The 21378-nt window shown below is 34.2% G+C and overlaps 1 protein-coding gene across 11 annotated transcripts in view; it reads right to left on the bottom strand.

The window, feature by feature from the left end:
- STXBP5 (syntaxin binding protein 5) overlaps positions 1–21378 on the bottom strand; it is a 100121-nt gene that overhangs the window by 27695 nt on the left and 51048 nt on the right. For all 11 annotated transcript variants that reach the window (XM_079328220.1, XM_079328212.1, XM_079328216.1 and 8 more), the window contains exons 8-18: positions 19753–19876; positions 18637–18715; positions 12628–12782; positions 11541–11613; positions 9268–9415; positions 8968–9035; positions 7903–7943; positions 6807–7027; positions 5457–5635; positions 3547–3672; positions 2917–3068 (exon numbers count right to left, since the gene is read on the bottom strand). In XM_079328220.1, coding sequence (XP_079184346.1) covers positions 2917–3068; positions 3547–3672; positions 5457–5635; positions 6807–7027; positions 7903–7943; positions 8968–9035; positions 9268–9415; positions 11541–11613; positions 12628–12782; positions 18637–18715; positions 19753–19876 — 1366 coding nt within the window. The remainder of the gene's footprint in view (positions 1–2916; positions 3069–3546; positions 3673–5456; positions 5636–6806; positions 7028–7902; positions 7944–8967; positions 9036–9267; positions 9416–11540; positions 11614–12627; positions 12783–18636; positions 18716–19752; positions 19877–21378) is intronic.

The raw sequence follows: 21378 nt of genomic DNA, 5'->3' as shown, positions 1-21378 counted from the left end.
ATTTTTGAAAACATTAAATGCAGATAGTAAATGTCCAAGAAATGGAGAATGCAAAATCCAAAATGTTCTGACTATCTCATATAGTTCTAATCCTATAAATAAATCAAAGGGTAGTGCTTAAATGTAGCAGACTTGTTACTTTTGGAAAATTATTGAAGCAATTATTGAAGTCTGGGCAACACATACACTGAAAGAACTGCAAATAATGAGGAATGTTAAACGATAACTAAAAAAATTATTTTCAGTTTTTAATATTGTAACTCTAATTAACCCAGATACTGCCAGGAGAGAAAAGAGAATTGCATGGTTAATAAATTAAGTTAAAATTGTTTAAACTTATTCCTAAATAGAACAGTCCAAGTAAACTCAGCTTTACAATATTTATTAGTTTTGGGTTTTCTACCCATCTTTTTAGTTTTTTCAAAAAAAATAATCAATCAGTGCAACATCCTGGTTTTCAGTTTTTATCATCTAAGGTGGAGGCATTTCTTTTATGCCTAGCTCCCTTTCTGCTATGGCAGTAGAGGAGGAAAGACTATAGGGAAAGCAGTATTTGGCAATTGAGATTATCCTCTGAGATGTATTTCTTTTTATCTTGTTGGTGGAAAAGAAATGGCAGAACTAAGATGGACTGCAATTTCAAGTTTGTTTTGCAGTTTTGTTTGTTTTTTTTAAACTCCATTTTCACAGCAGTTTAATCCACTCCATTAAAAAAAGGGCTGAGATTACCTACCTCTGCCTGAGGGCTGGAGAAAAGTGGCAATGGAGAAGAGGAACAACGTTATGCTTTTAAAAAATAAGCTTTACATTCTCCAGATTCCTGGATGCTGTGAATGATGTTTTAAGTCAGATTCTCTCAGGAAATTCATGGTTCTGATGCGTTACCTTCCTCACACAGATACCTGAACTCCAAAACTGCTTGGAAACCGAACAGGGCAGTGCAGTACACAAACACTTTCACTTTTAATCCCTATAAACAACATTTTTGTAGAAGTAACTTGTCAATTTTAGAAGAAGAATCTCTCTGTAATCACAGTGTTTATTCTTATGATTGGTATTGATACTCTGACTCTGGAGTTCTGAAGGGCTTTCTGCAAGAAAGAGAACTAAGCAAGGAACATTCTAGTAAAATACCACTAAATTTGTAAGGTCTTATCTCTACAAACATCAGCAAATTCTGAGATAGGATCTCCTTTTGATTTTGAGATTTATTTATTTAAAACCACAAAATACAGAGACTATTATGGTTGTTTTTTTCCTTTAAGTTTCTTTAAAGATATCATGAACGAGAAATTCAATGGCTGCAGGATGGATTGACATCGGTTCCTACAAGTAAAACAATTACTTAGAAAGGACTAATAAAAATAATAATGGTGAGTGAACAAAATAAAAAAAATCAAGTTCAGATGTTCAAAAAATATTTGAATGCCATGAGATGACTTACTTATATAAGAGGTGCGAAGCTTTTTCACAGACTCTGAATATAAGCTAGAAAGGCCGCACATGCAAGAAGCCACAGTCAGCATACCTTCATGAAGCAATGAGAAAAGGAAAGACGGAGACACTAACAGTACATTTGAGACAGGAAAGCCAGCCAAGTAACTTGTACAACCAGGTTATTAAAATGCTATTGCCATGCAGATTGTTAGTATCAGAAGTCATGAAAAAAATACAGCTATATTCATGAGCAAAAAGGACTTTCATCATGAACATCTTAGTGACACGTTGAAACACGGAGTTATGTGGATTCAATTTACTGGATTAAAATAACAACAGTTAAGAAAACAAAGACAAGTGAGTTTAAAGCTCCATAAGGCAGTTTATAATCTATATGCATGAGGCAGAATTTAAGCCCTTTACTCCCAGGACAAATTAACACAGTCAAACAGTAAAGCTATTTCTTTCTCTTTCAGTTTATTTCATAGAAAAAAAAATTATCTGTTAGGATATCAACTCTGTATGCTCTGCTCTATATGAATGATTTTTAGATCCATTTCCTCAGTTGAAATAAGATGACTGGTATTAACTGGATCTCTTTCAAACCATCCATGTACTAAAATACCTCCTTAAACATCCATTTAAATTTGAATACAATATTACCTGAAGAACTCACAAGACTCTGGATCTGTTAAACAAATTAACACTCAATCATAAGGAAAGGTTTTATTATTATGTCTTGTGCTGTTTTCTGAAATAACTTAGGAGTATCCATGACACATCAGGAAGAAGAAAATTTTAAAATACCAAATTCTCCTTTCGGTTACAAAAAGCTTTTCATTTGATTGATTAGTCATTTTCCTTTCTGGTTGAAAAAGAACACTCTTCAGCATATTTTTAAATATGCTTTTAAAAGGCTCTTTTTTTCTTTTTCAAAGAGATTTATTTTACCGGTTTGTATGTAGAAGTTTATTTTGTTCATTTAAATCAAAGGCTTCCTGTCAAGCATAACATAACAGTATTAACAACATAACATGATTTAGTTCATCAGGGGCATTTCTAGTCAAATTTTAAAACAGGAAGCCAAAAGATCCCAGCAGACACTCAGACTATCTACAAACATTAATGGATTTATACAAACATGGAATATGGATACTAGCTTTATCAGAAATATCAGTCTACTTCTTAATGCTGCGTAAATTCATGTAAACTGCATAAATCTATTGTAAATTTTTATTTTTTTCTTAAAATATACATCACACTGAAAAATAAGTAATGGTACGAAGCATCAGTAAATTTCACTAAGCAACAATTTTTAAGGAAAAATGAATTAACAAAGCTGCAATAGTGACATTTGCAACAGATCAAGAAGAAAGAAAACCATAGTGAAGAATGCTTGTAATTCAAAGAATATGCACTAAGACTAGATGACCAATTGTGCCTTTCTTCTGAACTTAAAATATACTCTGGGCTACTCACCTCCAGATGGTTGCCGAGTTTTCCGGGGAGATCGTGGCTCCCTGCGATAGGGGTCATTGGAGCCATACAGCTCAATAGTGCCGAGATTCAGGAGCACGGTCTTCTGGAGGTAATCAACCATGGCAATACCATTGCAGTTCCCAAAAACTACTCTGGAAAAAGAGAAGTGAAAGGAAAGACAATGCTAATTAAATGCTGGCAATGTTTGATGCAAATATTTTTTTGCAGTTCAGCATTTAATACTTCCTAAATTTTAGGAATTATCCTAGATTGCACTTATCTATAAATTATTATTTTAGAGTGCAGTATTGATTAACTGCTCTTTTGTAAAAAGATGATGCAGAGTAGAACAGATCAATGTCAATGTACTTGCCTGTTGAATGTCAACCTAGCTGACACTTACTCTTGGCTGTACAGTGCCAGGTGAGGAAGAAAGATGCCTATTTGCTTCTGCTTTTAGCATCATCAGTATCTGCCATAACCCAAAAGGAACTCTTCCAGAAGCACAAAAAACTGATTACCTCTATGTTGCTCTGCAGCTCATGTGAACATAGACAGAGACTCAATTTTAATGGATAGTTTTAAACCACTTTGATGGAATGAGGAAAGAACTGTGTAGAATATACTTACAGGCCATACGCAGAGTTGATGGCCAAGCTGGTTATCTGTTGAGGAGGTTCTCCACTCACCCACACCAGCTGGATAACGAGCTCGATTTGGTAGCCTGGAGACTGCTTGAGAGGAGAATTTTTAACTCTGCAAAGCAAACAAAACATGGTGTCTCTACTGTCTCCATTTTTTCCTTATGGGATCAGAGTTCATTAAATTCTACACCATGCCAGACTTTAAAATGTTGGAAAATTGCAAAAACTATGATCAAAAGCAAATAGAAACAATCAGAAGAAAGAGCCACACTGAAACTGGGAATTCATTTCTTTTGATTCACTGCCTAATAGAAAATTAATTGAACAATGATCATAAATATTCCATTTTTTCCAACCTCAGAAGAAGGCATAACAGTGCTATTGTGCTGCATTTCCTTGAACAGATACAGGAGTTCAGCAATGTCTAAAAAAGAAAGTGTTACCTATTTGTCTCAGAGTTTCCAAAAGAACTCTGATTTAAAGAATGGAAGGGGGTGAGAGGTGTATGTGGTATAAGCATAATGAAATCAGAAACAGAATGTATTAATAATGTATTGAGATGAATGCAAATATAAAGGTGATGATGTGGCAAAACCAAAGTGAAAACAAGTAAATTATTGCAATGGTAGACCAATTATATGCAATGAACCTGGGACTGGGGGAATTGAATTGAATTGAATCCTGTAAAGATTTTGTTTGCATGCTGACAAATTTACTCAGAAAGGATTAGGTCTTGCATTTTTTACATGAACAAAGTTATGTAGAACAAGCTCCTGTTTCCTGAATTCCACTTATTTAACCCATTTATTCTCACTAATAGATATTTTGGTCTGACAATTATTACATAAGTTTAGAATTTCCCAATTTTTCTGCTTAGATGAGTTTCCTTCAGAAATATACCTCTCCAACTCAGTACAATAAACACAATTTGAAAATTCTTACCCAAATACAGCAATCCCATCAGAATTAATTGTTTTCTGGATAGATGCACTCAAAGAATTAAAATCCAAGTTGGAATCTTAAGTATATACTTGGGAAATGTTTTCTCAAGTTTAACTCTTTCTCTAGATACATGTTATGGATTTCTTACATTCTGTTAGAAAAGGTGATGGCTCAGAAATCACATAATGCAGTCTTAAACTCTAATTTTTTAAACTCTAATTTTTCTAAATGGGTAAAAAACTCACACAAAGAAGCTTGCAGAAAAAAACTCCCAATTTCAAAAGATAAAAAAAACTTGTCAAAGACCTACAATGACAGCACAATTAGTCATCACACAAAGTGAAGATCCATGACAAAGGGACATTTAACTCTGCTTCCAAAATGCAAAGTTTTACCCTTGGAGGATTTTCAAAAAAGAAATACATTTATAAGCCTAAAGAGTTAGCACTCAGCTAAGTAAGAATTTTCTTCTATCTGTAAGAATTTTCACTTTAGATTTGCTTCTAAAACTTAAGGCTCTGCAACACTAACAGATGAAACAGATTCAGACATATTTGGTCTAAAGATAAAGAGAGCCACAAAACAAATTTTCCTACTATTTTCAAGGACAATAAGATATCAAAGTGGCTGAACTGCTGCTATTAAAAGCTGTTTACTCTAAGGCACTACCATCTATAGCTATTCTAAAATCTATGCCAAATTTTGCTAAAATCAGGTAAATCAAAAAGAAAAGGATTTTTTTTAATTTAAATCAGCTTAAGACGTTTAAAAAATGAAGATTGCAGTCTTTATTAAGTAGAACTCAAATTTCAGATACTTGGAAAACTTTGCTGTAAAAAATACAACATTTTCCCCAGCAATGACATATATGTAATGATATCAAAGCACATAAACTCTAATCACATTTTCTTGCAATGTGTCAGATTCACTGAAAGTACAACAGAATATACTTACTTTAAACATGGGACATTATCACGAAGTCCATCAGATGAACTGCTACTAGTAGATGGATGAGACTGGGGAACAATGGATTGAGGATTGGAACCTGTGCCTGGAGTTGGTACAGCTGGCACCTGCTCACCATCTGGAGTTTCAACATCATTTATTTCATATAGGAGACGTACTTCCAGCATCTGTTAATTAAAGGAAAAAAATTATCAGTAAAGTCTGTCTTTCAAAACACTGAGTATGAAATAAATGAAGTGCAAGTGAAAATAGTAGTGATAAAAGTGACATCCAGAACTTTTCCATCTTTGGAAGATAACAGTTTAACAAACAGTGTAAGTTAAAGAGGCATCTAGTTTTCAGAAATACAGTCATACTATTACAGACTGAATATCTGAAGATGCTAGAACTTGAATGTCTGACATATTTCCCAGTTTTCAAAAATTTGCATCATCATATCAAATTAAATACTGGACCCATTTAATTACCATTCTGCTGACACACATTCTCAGTTACAAAGATAACTTGGTGTATGTACTTCAGCAGTGGTAAAACACAGCTAAAGCCACACAGACAGCTAAACTTTTACTGAGGTAATACTGTACACATCATGACTTAGTTCAATGTTTAATGTTGTCTTGAACTGGATCATACATTTTAAAGAACTGTAAGTTCATCATGACTTTAGATTTTCCTTTTCCAGGATCTGTAACAATATCAGAATTACTATAATTAAATGTTAAGTTTTAGTTATTACATTCAAATACATAAATTGGCATGTGTGTGTTTCTGATTTTACAATAAACTTCTTAAACTCTTGCAATACAATCACTGTATCTTATAGAGAATAAAACAGTGACACAGCAAAGTTCTTAACAGATTTCAGGGCATGTTTGGCACATTTTTACTCTTTTAGCTCTCCATACTGCAGAAGTTTTGACAGGACAGATGGTAATTATGAGGACTCAAGGGATCAACTCCCTCAAAGCTTTGAAATTCTTCAATTCCATTGCTCATTCACTTCTGTTACCATTTTACCTTTGATACAGCCAAGTTTTGATCCACTATTTGTTTTGATAGACAGATCAAATAATGATTTTCAGCTGTAAAACCTCCAAAAGTCACTGAAAAAAGTATCTCTGTGTGCAATATTTACTTTTGTTTAATTACTCTGTTTTTTAATTTTATTTTTGTTGAATTTCATAATGACTTACTTTCTCTCCAAAAGCATCTATTTGTTTTGAGTCAATTATTTTTGTCCAATTCACTAAGATAATTAAAGACAAAACAAAGAAATTGCTAGAACAGTCTTATTGAAGCTAAATCCTACAAAGTTAAAAAACAGTCATAACTCTTTACCGGAATGACTTCTGTAGTCACTTCCTGCTTGCTGAACCTGTAAATAATGACATGTGCTGAAACTCCAGCTATGCACAGCATTCTACTTTCTGGACACCATGAGATGATCTGAATAGCATATGGATCTTCATCTACTATATCTGTGTTTGGCCGGTCATCTTTATTCCGTGATTTTTCAAATACTTTGGCTGTTTTTAGCTTATAGAGTACTTGCAGCGTTACTAGGAACAAAGAAAAAGAGAAAAATTAGTTTTGACCGACATACAACTAATATAGTGATATAGCTAATTCTTGAATTGTATCCTTCTCAACTGGAATTTTACTTCTGTGTTAGATTTTCTATCAACTGTTGTCATACTGACTTCAAACTTGACAGGAATATTGTCTAATCAATGGCCCAAATTACTGCTATAAATACTAAGCACAACGTTAGGAAAGCCTAAATTATAGCATCCTTTCTTCTCTTCCATATTTCAGTGGTTTTATTTGAATCACATTTTCCTAGATCATCTGTAAGACTGTCCTATCAGAAAGACTCCAAATTTTTTAAATCAATAAAGAGGATACTTGCAATTTGTCCCTTAATAGGCTTATTTATCTGTTTTAGAAACAAACCAAGTATCTTCAACAGAATCTCCTTTTGACAGATCTATGTTGAATAGAATATTTAAGTACAAAATCAACCAGGTTTGGCTTACTCCCTCCTTTCTCCCAGGCTCCACTCCCACTCCAAACCGAAATTAAAGATCTATAACACTGCAAATAGTCCTCCTCCCAGCTTTTAAACATATACATTGCATCTGTTCCTCCCACAACCACACACGCCTTAGCCTTTTGCAATCTCACCAGTTTTCCACAAGTTCTCAGAGACAACTGATGACAATTCCAAAATTGCTTTAAACAGGTTTTAAGTACCAAGAGTAAGGTTAATTCCAACTAGACCAATTAAAACATCTAACTTTGTGCAACTATTTCTACTTTGAATTCTTGCTTCATTTTTCACTGTGAGCTGTGTAGAATATCAGATGTAACTGACTCTAACTGAAGATGAAAAATCTAAAACTACACAGGAAAAATCTCTACTGAAAACACTTACTCGCTGACGCATCCCAAAACTTGATTGATCCATCAGCATGCCTATGAAATATAAAAAAATAATGAGATGATGAAATGATTAGTTGGAGTGCTCGACCTCTATAAGAAAGTACACAATTAACATTCTATATTTTAGTCTTCCTAGTGACACTATTTTCACAATTTATTAAAAGTCGATATTTTACCAATATGTGTTCCAATTACTTTAGACAGAAGAGACTAGAAAAACATTTGAAGGCTAACTTCCTGATGATCCCATAGTACCATATTAATTTACCCTTTTAAATACTGAGGCATATCTTACCATGCACTGTTTCTCAGAAGATGCCCTATATTAGGAGCAACACTTGTATAGAAGATGTCTAAATATACAGTATCCCACTGTTAATGAGTCACCTAACTTGTTTATTTAGCCTTGAGTTTGAGAATCAGATGACTATATTTTTTCAAGACTCTCTCAAAGTCTCTGCAATGTGTAGTACAAGTAACCCTGATTAGGGCTAATGGGCTGTTCTAATAACACTTCAGTAGTGCTCTCACTTTCAGGGATACACTGCATCATTCTAAATTAAATTCCACTTATGTCCCTTGCAGTAGTATTAGAAAGAGCAGTCTCAAAATGATCAGGTTCAAGTATTTGCTTGTCCTCTCTGAGACAAAAAATTAGCTTCCCTTTGAGAACTGAACTCAGTAACTACTTAATGGATCTGCCATGCTTTAAAACAATGCTCAGCCCTTTTGCAAAAATCAAAGAATTAAAGATGATTTTGATCCACTTTTGATCTACTATACGTTGATAGTAAGCACATGTAATCACTATATCACATAATAACAATAATAATACCTGTGAAGTACCTGCTATCATTTTATTTTCACCTCCCCTTCCACATTCTGCTTTACTTTCTCAGTAAAACATCAAGATTATGCCAAGGACATGTCTGGTGATCATAATTTCATGAATCACTCAAACCACTCATAGAAAACAGTGTTCTAAAAGAGAACCAAAAAATTCTCACTTCTACTTAATGAGCTAAGAAAGTTATTAATAGACTACGGTATCACTTACCCTGTAATAATTATCTCTGAATAGCTCTGAGTGATCACACCCCAGTTGCCACCACTGATAGGCCATTCCTGGAAGATTAACAAATACACTGAGGAAGAAAACATCATAGACTGCAAACTTAAGGCTAGTTACTGCAGATCCTCCCCAGACATTAGCCACATATATCCTCCCCTGCTATTAGCCACTGTCAAAGGCAGGCTCAGCAGAGTGAAGCTTTGGTCTTAGTATGGCCACTCCTGTTATTTAGAGCTTCTGATTCTCAGTATTTTAAAATAGAAATGTGTGTAGTAGATGTTGTACCTTCTTACTGTAACCTTGACGTTTCTGTCGAGCACCAACTGAATAGAGTGCAGGTATGAGATCCACAGGACAATCAGCAAAATACTCACAACAGGTAACTGGAGACTCATGTATAGTCAAAGGATAGGGGTTCTCAAATATAGGATACCTTTAAAGGAAGAAAGAGGGTAACTGTTAATCTAGGGAAAACTTTTTTAAGTGCAGAACACAAGTAAAATACTAAGGACTAAACTGACATTCTTTTCATACATAGAAAAATAAATGCCTATCAAATTAGACTATGAATAAACACACTATGTAACTTTACTGCTCATCTAGTATGCTATAGTGTAGTACTCTAGATGCAATCCAAAGTTGGTAAAGTTTTTAGAGTTTTTCTAGAACTATTCCCTGTAGTTTCATGTTTTCAGAAGCATACTAATTCAGTGGCCTGTGGAAAAAAAATAAAGCTGCCAAGTCTCAGTTGTAATAACATTGGGCTATGAACTTATTTCTAATTCTTTAGTCTATTCTTCTAGGGATAAAGACAGGAACACTCCCATTTCATTTTGTAAAAGCACACTGTACTCAAACAGAAAGTTTTCCAGCATTTTGCATGGACAAATTTTGCTTAATCTACTTGCAACTCCAAGATCACATTCTGAAATTACAGACAGCAACACTCAGTTACCAATTAGAAGAACATATACACACACATACTTCCCACCACTACCTCCGTCTGAAAAGTGACAGAGGTTTCATGAGGTCAGTAGGTCAATAAGAAGGTCAATAATACTAACAGGTAAATGTATCTGTGTTCAAAGAACATTTATCTCCACAGAAATGAATGCTATACATTGTTTTCCCCTTTTTTGTCTCCCTTTTTTTGAGAGCTATAAATATACAGCTTCTCAACCCATCTAAAGGAAAAATGAGCAACAACAGATAAAAACATTCTGCAATCAGGAACTTTATACAGAGCTATATGGAAAACTACAAAAAAATTTTAACAATTACATGCAGAAGAGGCTTAACTTTAACAAAATATGACAAACTCCTGTAAGAACACAATGTAAAAGGAAGCCTGTAGATTTTTCTTTGAATTAATTTTATTTCTTTTTCAGGTATCAAACAAATAATAGTTTGCAAGTCAATCATAAGTAAGACCATTGTAAAAACAAACTGCTGAAGACTTTTTAGCACGAAATAAAATAAGCTTTAACATAACTTCAAATTTCAGGCACTTCAAACTAAATATGAATGTTGACACCTATTGTTATATCATAAACCAATTTTGGTCACAGAATATGACCATGCAACATTCAGAAACCCTAAATGACATTGCTCAATAGCTCCAGAGATAATAGGACAAAACTTGATCTTCTTCCAAATTCCATACAGTCTTCATTATCTAAGGTGTCACCACAGACTTTGAGGACCATTATTTACAGGTTTTTGTTTTGCCCTAGAAGAATGCTCTTCAAGAGGATTTTTCTTCATTGACCATTGGAGATTTTTAATTAGGAACAGTGCCAAGGTCTTACCTAGCTCCTCTGCTCCTGTTCCCTTAATAGTTAGCTGTTACTGCCATTACAAATTTTAATACTCTTCACAAAAATGTTGTAGTGTCTAGAATTTTTAATCACCACTAATAACAGTGTATGGACTATTCCATGGACAAAGAAACAATAGACTCAATGTTTTAGGCAGGTATTATTTGTGAATACTGTAATAGGATACCTCTTTTAAGCAAAATTTCTTACCACAGATGTAAGCCAGGGAGTAGCTGTTATCATTCAAATTTTATAAATACGATATTATATTATTGCATGAGTATAGAGTTTCTTTAAGCAATACAGGCAGCAATTTATTTGGCAATAAAAATCAGCAAATATTTAAGTGATCACAACAGCCAAAATTACTTGGGTTATCTTATCAGTTCTTCTTCCTATTGCCTTCCTCAAAACTGCAAGCTCCCAAACCTCAAACTCTCCCCACAACACTAAGGAATCAACTTCAAAATAAACTGTGATACTCAAAAAGCAGAAGTGATCTATGAATAATTTTGGTCAGTCAATCAAGCCTGGGAAAAGTCACATGGTATTCTACTCATCTACTATACATTAACTTGAAAAACGTTGATATAATAACATTGTCAGCTCATTTGAAGAAATTTTATATGTAATATACAAAATTTCATTCACTGAGGTATTAGGTTAGACTAAAAAGCTATAAAGTAGAACAGTAGGTGATCACTGCAGCCAATGATTAAAAAGACTACAGAAGATTCTTACCCATTTTGTGCAAGATCAATCAGTACTAAATCCTTTTCTAGGAGAACAACTACAGCATATGGTTCCTGAAAGTCTGAAAACAAAAGCAAAAAGTTATCTATTGGAAAATGGAGCCTATGCATGTCCAGCCATAAGAATGGAATCAGTGCTTGCACTCTGACAGCTGAGATTAGAAAGCCACTTAGATTACTATAGTTTTTGAAGATATTCTATACACACAGACACCTGAATACTCCAAGGTAAATTTGGAAAAATCATGTTCTTTTATTCAATATTCTCAACAGCTCAAATAACAGAAAAACAAACATGCAGAGTAACTTGCATAAGTAGGTAATACGAAAGAAAGAGCCAATATCTGAGTAACATCCTCCCAGCCCTCCACTGCTTTTCCTCATATTCAGTGGGGTTTTAGTTCCTTATGAAATGGCTCAAAAGACAGCTGACTCGACAGTAAAATAAGAAACTTGAAAAGGTTTCCAATGTTTAAATTGCCCTCCTTCAGACAAATCTCAAATTCCAATCTAAGCAGCTTTATATACTGATGGAAGCTGACAGCTAAAACCAATGGAATCATCAGCAATACACTACTATTAATCTGAGATAACTACATAAACTATGATAAGAAATCCCCTGCTGCAGAAGAGAGATTGCAGGTTAGAGATGAAATCCATTTAAATATTGAAATGAATAAAGCCACTCAAAGTTTAAAATAATACAAAAATGCCCCTCATGGTTTAGCACTGCCTGATTTATGTGCCCCAATATCCACAGATGAACACATCTGCTCCAGTAACTACAACTAAAGTAGTAATGCTTTTTGTCTGCACATGCTTTTGGGATTAAAAAGAAAAAAATATGCTATGAGTAATTGGCCTTTTTTTGGATGCAAAATTGGCTTTATAAAAAGCTATTCTATTATGATGTTTTGGCAAGTAAACCACACTTCAGACAATAGGGATAACAGATGTTGCTGCTGCAGTCTGATCCCTGAGATAAAATAGAATGACAATAGTAAAGAATATTCTGATGGGATAAAACTCCAGCAATAAGAAGTAAAGGTACAGAGAAAAATCTTTACAGAGCCTACCATTAGGATAGGGAGTTTCACACAAGGTTAGAAAGTCAACAATAGAATAATCCATTTCTAGCACAGCAGTACTTTTCCCATGCATGACTGTTAAACAGGGTCTTCTTCCTACAGTGTCATATGACAAGCCTCCTGAGAGAATGATGAAAGGCTCCCTGGAACAAAGCAGAAGCATTTAGGATCAAGTCAGGATACCATGCTAAAAGAGACTGGCCAGGTTTTGCAAGCTTAAGATAAAGTTCAATGAACTATCATTAAGCAGAGATGTTGTAAAAATAATGCAAATCAGCTCTCATGAAATATACAGCTTGGGTACATATTCCAAATCTTATTCAAATTCTTCAACTCAGACATCTCCAAGCATTTTGTTGATTTAACCAATCTTTCTAACGGCTTGGCAAAATGAGATTTAAAAAAAAAATTTTTACTACTTTGGAGTTGTTTCTTTTCTACTGAAGTGCAGATTCAGATCTGTCAACAGTCCCATTTGTCCATAATGTAAAACACTCCAGCAAAATCAGGAAGAAACAGTCCCATTTACTTGCTGTACAGTAATACGACTGTCTTGGAGATGCAATCAACTGCTTGATAAGCTTAAAAGGCATAACATCTTTTAAGTTACATCACATATTTACTCTAGATGCTTATCCATTTTTCTCCCTACCACCATACACAAAATTCAAGAAACTACCTAATCATACATTCCTGCAAAATCAAATAGCTGAGTAGAGCAAAGCAGAGATGATTCTTCCAGACTTGAGATTAGAGGCGTCCCTTGAAACTTTTTTAAAAAGCATTTGCAGAAACATACTTTAAAATACATCCATATATTTCCAATATGCACATAATGTACAGTTGACTATTTTACTTATTGAAAAAGATGATGAAGTAAATATGTTCATTTTACCAGGTATTTTCTTTTTTCCTGATTGTCAAGTCACTCATTCTAATACTGCTTATGTTTGAAATAGGACATAATTCTTTTTAAAGATGTAAGTAAGTATGCATCTCAAAAAAGTAAAAGTTACTTATTACTTACGATTGTCTGAAAGTTCACATTATATTTCTGAAGGAAAAATAGGCACTATGCATATCTATCAGTTGCCTCTAATCTATCTTCATGCTTACTTTCAGTAGAAATCTTACCCTTTATTTGCACCTTCCTTGGAAGTAGCTAGTCTATCAGTATCTGGAGAAAATTTCTACAGAAAAAAAAACACCATCCTAAGATATTGTAAAAAGAGAGGAAATGTTTTTGTTTGGTTTTTTTTAATCCTTTACTATAAAACCATCTTTTCCATACTGTCTAAATGGCTTTTCCCAGTTGGCATTTGAAACACAAAGTGAGACAAGATACATCTGAATTCTTGAGAACTGTGTATTAAGGATTTGGTTTATACACATGCTGCAGTTAATGAGTTTAAGATTTGGCTGAAAGGTACTTGGTGTTTGTAGCACTGAAGGCAAAGCAGGCTGAGATAAGCTTACAGCTTCTAAACTTATTTCACAACCTACTTGATCTTTCAGAAAGACCTATGACCAAAGATCTGACAGGATCAAAGAAGAGACCTCAAAGGAATGGCCATAAATCAGACCATGGGTCCATCAAGTTCAATATCCTGCCTCCAGTAGCCCCGAGTGTATTTCTAGAAAAGGATTAAGTTTCCTGACTCTTTCTTTAATCTCAGCTCTTCGTATTGGAACTTTACACAATCTTTTATGATCAGGTCCATGAAGAAATTTCAAGAAAGCTACACACTTGAATTTAGTCTAGTGTTTTAAAGGATCTCAGTGAAGAGCAAAATAGTGGTGAGGTCTTGTTGTGTTGGAATTATTTAATGCGGGAGTCTTTTGTCCATAGAAATCACCAGTTTGTTTTTTTTTTTTTTTAACAATAATGCTTCCAGGACAATTTGTAATAATTATCAGATTTGCAGACTCACTGAGATTGACTGACAGCAACAAAGTAACAAATTTCAGTTTATCATTTTCATACATCTCAGTGACAATTTTATGTCAGTTTCTCCTGGTTTTATTTCTCAAGGTAATCAAACTGCTTTGGGCAGGCTTGCCAGAGACTGTATCCTTTAGATGCAAGGAATAGAAGAGCTAAGAATAGAGCACACTGATCTGTCACACAGATTTCCCACAAATGAATCAAAGATTAAACCTGACTTGAGTCTGCCAGAAAGATCCGTATAAGTTTGAGTATGAATTTTTTATATTTTCATGAAACCATGGATTTACCATGAACACAGATTGTGCATTTTCTAATTAAAATGTTACCCTTCACCTGTAATATGGAGTAAAAGAGTAAATAAAAATTTAGAAGATTTGTACTTTATATAATAGATGAGACTGATTCAACTTTGGGAATTTCATTTTACCTACCTGAAACAATGGAAGACATTCAGAAAACCCTAGGGTTCAGATCTTAGAGTATTACTTTATAGCATTTTTAGCAGCTGCTCATGCAGAGATTCTTTGAAACAGTTCAGCTTCAGCAGGTTTGCAAGTAATCCCCTTACATGAATTTCCTCATCAGTGAAACATGTAAAATCACTTGGAGAATATTGTGAGAAACTGACTACAAAAGGGGGCAACGGGTCATTGAAAAAAATTCAGAAAACACAGGATTAGGTCTTGTAACATATGAAAACATAATTGAGAGTTGAGTGGCTCACAACCCAGGATAATGTTTCTGTTCAATTGTAGAAGTAAACTGTCAAATATGAGCCAGCTTCTGACAATCCAGATGTGTGAGAGAATTGTATATTGACAAATCAGGTCATTGGTACCATCTGGCTCACTTTTCAAATCACAAGGGCATCTGTGGAGAAGTTAACCCTAGTATGAAGATGGAAAAGACTTCAAGAGTTAGTTTACCTTAATACTTGAAGTCCTGAAGTAGCCAAGATAAAACTATGAATTTATTTTGGGAAGTGTGGTTTTAAACCAATAAGATCACAGAAGAAAATAGCACTATTCAAACAAAATGAACAGATTAACAACTTTCACTTAGTGGGAGACATCATCACTAATGTACCTTCTGTGTCTCAATTACACACAAGCATCTTGCTAAGAGGCACTGCCCAGTCAGTCAATGACAGCTGCATCAGCTACCAATACAAAACCTTTCTCAATTATCTTTTACATGGAGACTTTGGAGCTCTAATTTCTATTAGACACAGGCAATTTTACCATAATGCTAATATCAACCAGAGTAAATCCTGTGGGGTACTGAATCTGCATGCATAGAAAGTGGCATTTAGGAAGAAATGAATCTGGGGGGGAAGGGAGTGGCATTAGGAAGCTTGAGAGTATGTCTAGATTCCCTTTAGACAGAAAAAGTACTCAAAAACCAATATGGGAACCATTTCAGAAAGCTCAAAAGGTAAGCTACCTTTGAAATTCAGTGCTTCATAAAAGGATGGAGTATTTTAGAAGAGTGGCTGCAGTACAGTGACATTACGCTCTGAGATTGCAAAATTATGGCATTTTGAACAAGGAATATACAAAGAATGTACTTTTTTCAACCCTTATTCATCAACAGTAACCTTTCTTCCTGAAATAAAGCTACAGACATACTCCTGTTGTAAGGTAAATTACTTTGGCTTTGCACATTTCACTTTTTGCACTACTTGTAGTAGACTCAAAAACCAAACAAAAAACAACAGAAAATCCCATGAAGTTCACAAATAAATAGCTATCTCATAAAACCCAGGGAAAGTCACATGTGCTCCTTTTGTCCTGACCCCTGTTTTACGATATGGAAAACAAAATGCAGAAAAACAAAGTGATAAGGAATTAATAAGAACTGCAACAGTAAAAAGAGTAGTGCCTCTAGCCCTTAATATAGGTTGTCATCAGTTACAGTCCTTCCTTTTGTGTGGTTCTGAACCCCTTTTCTCCAAGAACAGCTTATCAGAATTAGAAGCAATAAAAAAACAGTGAAGATCATATCAATGAAACGTTTTCCACTGGAGGAGATACTGAAATAGATCTAGATCTTTGAGAACTTCAGATAGATAAAGGAGAAACAAAAAAGGGGTGATAGAAAGATATTCAAAATAGAACATAGAAATAGTGAACATTTTTTTATAATAAAGATTTGAAATACAACATAAATAAGCATTAAATAACATCTCTTAAATGTAAACATTTTTGCTTAGTTTTGGTTTCTTCTTTTTTTTTTCTTTGTTTTTGAAGAACAGCAAGTGAGCTGCTCTAAAAAAAAAAAAAAGTGTAGTTGATACATTTCTTACATTGTTTCAGAAGCTTGAAAAATTTTGTCCTGCCCAGAAATGATTCTCCTATGTGCTAAAGTAATGAAAACATGAATAGGAAACAACATCATTAGGATGAAAACTTAAAATCTTATTTAGGACATGAAATACTTGAACAATTTCAAATGGTAAACAGAAAATGTATCAAAAACTTAGGTATTGAAAGGTAGTTCTGTCTTGCCTTAAAATTCTTGTAAGATTACAAGTGAAACTGAAAATTGAAGGGCAAACTGAAATAGTAAAGTGACATAGCAGTAAATGAATAGAGATTTCCAGGGAACTGCAGCACAAACAGGTGGGGTTTTGTTTGTTGCAGGATTTTTTCCCCCCCTCTCTTAATTAAAGTTTAAGAAGAGTTATCAGTAATTGTAGATTTAACAATACACTGAAGACAGAAAACATTGGAGAGAAGAGTACATAGAAATGAATGAAAAACATTCTGTTTGGATAAACACCAGAAAGTGAGAGGTGCAATACACAAACAAAAAAAAAAAAAAAAAGCCAAACACTCGGAAAAAGTAGCCTCCCCAAACCCCCAAGAATTCTTAGAAATTACACTAGAATAAACTCCTCTTTAAACTATGTGAAAAAACAAGTAGTTTTCACATCGTAATACATAATGTCACAGAACAAGCTCCAAACTAATCTTCTCCTTCAGAATGATTATTCATAAAAGAAGGCTTTTGATTGCAGAAACTGTAACTTGCTGAAGCTGTGATTTTTTTATTATCTCTCTTTAGATCAGCTTTTGATATGTCCATTGAGAAAGGATTACACAGACAGATGTAGACTTTTGCAAGCAAAATATGGCTTTCCAGATGATGACAGATTTTTATAAAACTGGGAGCTAGCCAGACTTTTTAGTTTCTATTTACCTCAGTTTTAGCAAAAAATAAAAACACCTAAAGCCAGTGATATTATGAGTATATCAACATGTACTGTATTGTATAATTTAAGTAACCATCTTCTACATATCTGAATGCCTGAAAAGCAAATAAAAATGATACACTCACACCCCAAATATAAAAGAAAACAAACAAGAAAATCAGCTTTTGCAAACAGCTGGACAGATTTCCATAGATATTTTATCTTTATATAGCACTTTTTACTCAAACACTTCAGAACCACAAATAAAAGAAATTCCACACAGTTCATGAAATCCATCCGTCCTAACTGCAGTCTTGGTAACAAAACATGCTACTCTATAGATACTGTAATTCCATCTGAGCCTCTTATTGCAATTACTGCTTTGTTACATTCTCAATGTGCATAATCAGGCATATTTCACTGCATAAATTACTGCACTCTACTAGAAAAACTTCCTTTAATAACATTTTAGGGGGGAGGAACATGTATTCAAAATTTAGAATATTCAAGTCAGGGTACTATTTGTTAAAGTTCAATTCATCATGTCTGCGTTTTTGTGTCTTGTGGCTTTATCAGCCCTTATTTTTTTTAGAACTCTCAAAAAATTCAGCAAAAACGTGTACAAGTTTTAGCAGCATGAAAGAAGAGCATAGATAATGCATTAGCAGCATCGTTGGTTTGTTTACAGTCATTCATTCATACAAGTTTTTGTAGTTTATTCACCAGTATCTGATTTACCAAAGCTAAAACAAAGCTGTACCATCAGAGTACTTGCCCCAACAACAGGGAAACAAAGTCCATTCCCAGAGTGTTGCACTGTTACATACATTCATCTTGCATACAAAACAAGTCTTACCCAGCTCTAGTCGTTTTATATTCCACCTTAAGGATAGGTTTGCAGGGTTCTGGCTTCTTTCCATCCTTCAGCTGTTTTCCTAAAGTAAATTATTTTCCTGTGTTAATCTTGCAGTTCCGTAACATTATGGCAAGTAATGAAATTCACTGTGCAGTATAAAATTCACTCAAACATACATTCAACAACTTTGAAGTTATAGAGCTTGCCTTGGAATAATATAATTAAAAATGTTACATTTCTCAACACACCAACTTAGAATGTTTAGGAAAAAAACTCTAAACGTGACTGCTGTAAAATATTTGTTTTCAAATCTATAATCCTTCCCCTAAAGTGCTGTTTTAAGTAGCACTAGCAGATTTTAAATTTATGTTGTGTCTACCCTTTTGCAATTAAAATTGGTCAGCTTACAAGTAAAGTCATGTTTATCCTGTGTATTATCCTTCAGGGCTAAGACTTCAATTGAGCATGAAAAGCCTGCTCTCTCTCAGCTGTGCAATTACCCTCACTGATAGATCCACACTTAAAAATCTGAAGTAAACAAGTTGCTATGAAATAGAGATATGCACATCATCTAAGCCTGGCATTTGTGCAGTACTTACATGAAGAATAGCAGTATATTTCACAGAAGAACAGCATGTAATGTTAATTTCCTAGATTAACATTAATGCAAGACCTCTCAGAAGTGGTAACATCTTACCAGGTGCTATTCTTACCCTGTTACAAATCTTTCTGAAAATTTATGTGGTCATCTACAAATTTATACATAAAACAGGTACTTGCTCTTATGTATTTTAAACAATATAAGGGATCATAATGTCAAGTAAATAGCAAGCACTGCAAAATATGCATTAGTTAGCTCTGAGATCAGTGCCATTGTGTGAGAGACAAGCTTAAAGTCCACAGATTCAGAGAAAGCTGCACTGATTTGGATTCTTATTTCATGAAGATTTTTCTTCAAGCAAAATCTGTGAGAAACTGGGATGACTGAGAAAGATTTTTACAGCATTGCAAGTGCACTTTTAATACTCGGTTTTTTGCAAAACACATTTCTATTAAAAACAAGTTCTCTATGTTTGAAGAGCTGTCAAGTGCAGTGGATATCCATTTTCACCTTACCATGTGGAGTGATTGTCTGGAATGGTTTGGTAGGAGATTTTACATTCCATATGGTCAAGGTACCATCTGAGTGACTACAAATGAATTGTTTTCCTTCATGATGCCAAGCCACAGAGTGGATAGCCTATGCAAGAAAAAGCAGAACAGCGTAAGTCATGTATCTTACTACCATTTTATCTTTACACCTTCCTTAATGACATTAAAAAGGCAATTAGAGAAGTTATTAATTAAATAATACTTAGCCTATTATGCCTTAATTTACCCATGGCAGTTTTCTGTACATAATTAGTACTTTCAGACACACTTCAACCATTAAAAATACTGTTTTTGCTGTAGAGATCTGTTTAGGAGGGTTAGAGGGGAATCCATCCTCCTCAACATAATATTGAAGTATTACTCCATGAAGGGTAGCCTGAAGATAAAACTGCAAGCACTTATTTAAGGTTTGCTAACCAAAATTTTTCAGTATTGGAAAAAATATACTGTCCAGACAAAAAACATGGGACGAGATTATTAAGTATTACATATCATTTTGAGATGTTCATATGGATCTGTACAAGAGGACAGCATTGGCTCAAAACTTCCATGAAACAAGAACTGAAGTATTGAGACTTTTTTGAAATTATGATGATGAAAGAAAAGTATTAGCCTGGATGCTCTAATACTGCAATGGCAGCTTCAAGATGCAGGAAAGCACAGGAACCTACTCGTAAATCTTTCCATAAATACAAAATCATCTCTAGAAGCCTAATATTAGGAATGGAACAATTACACCATGCCACAAAAAACACATAGAAAACAGCTAAATAAATGCAATCAAGTTGTTGCCTTCAGGCAAGACGAAAGTAAACAGTGACGCAAAGAATACAAATAAGGCAAAAATATTAACTAGCAAGAAAAGCTTGGTGCCATTTCTGCTTCCAGCATCTCTGTTAGTACATGGAGACATTATGAAACCATCAGGTGATGTTCAAGGGAATTTTAGTTATAGCATGAAAATATCAGTAAACAAGAAAACCTTGAAGTATTTCTCTATTACCCAGAAGGTGCAAAAGGAATTAACTGCAAGAAGTAAGGAATTTCGGTATTACCAAAAAGATAGATTTTATGATGAAGACATTATTCTGGGTAAACTAGAAAATCAGGTACTGAATAAGTGAAAACTGATGGGTTTTACAGTAAGGGTATTGTGAGTGCCTTTAGTAGTGATTCTGTAAGAAGGGCTTACATTCACTCCAGCTCTGCAGAGACCTTGGGATTTCCTCTGTGAGGAAACCTGGGTTTGTGAGCAGTTGGGAACTGTAACCAGCAGTGACAGCTTAAGCAGTAATTACAGGGTGAAGAGCACATCTCAAGACAGACCCAAGCGAGCTTTGCTCAAACTGATTATACACAGATCAGGTCTTCATGTTTCATGAAGTCATATAGAGAGAAAAGACACTTTCCAAACTGAATGGGAGAATCCAGAGCTTAAATGACAAAGGACTCATAAGGAATCTAGACCCTCCAATAAAAATTTCCACAGTATAAATTAATATAACACCTGGATATATGTAAACTACAGATTAAGTTTAGCTATTTTTTGTGAAATTTAATATTGCTCCCTATGTACTGTGGAATCACTAT

This window comes from Erithacus rubecula (assembly GCF_903797595.1).
Source record: "Erithacus rubecula genome assembly, chromosome: 2".
Lineage (NCBI taxonomy): Eukaryota > Metazoa > Chordata > Aves > Passeriformes > Muscicapidae > Erithacus > Erithacus rubecula.
This window is presented reverse-complemented; position numbering and strand designations above follow the sequence as displayed.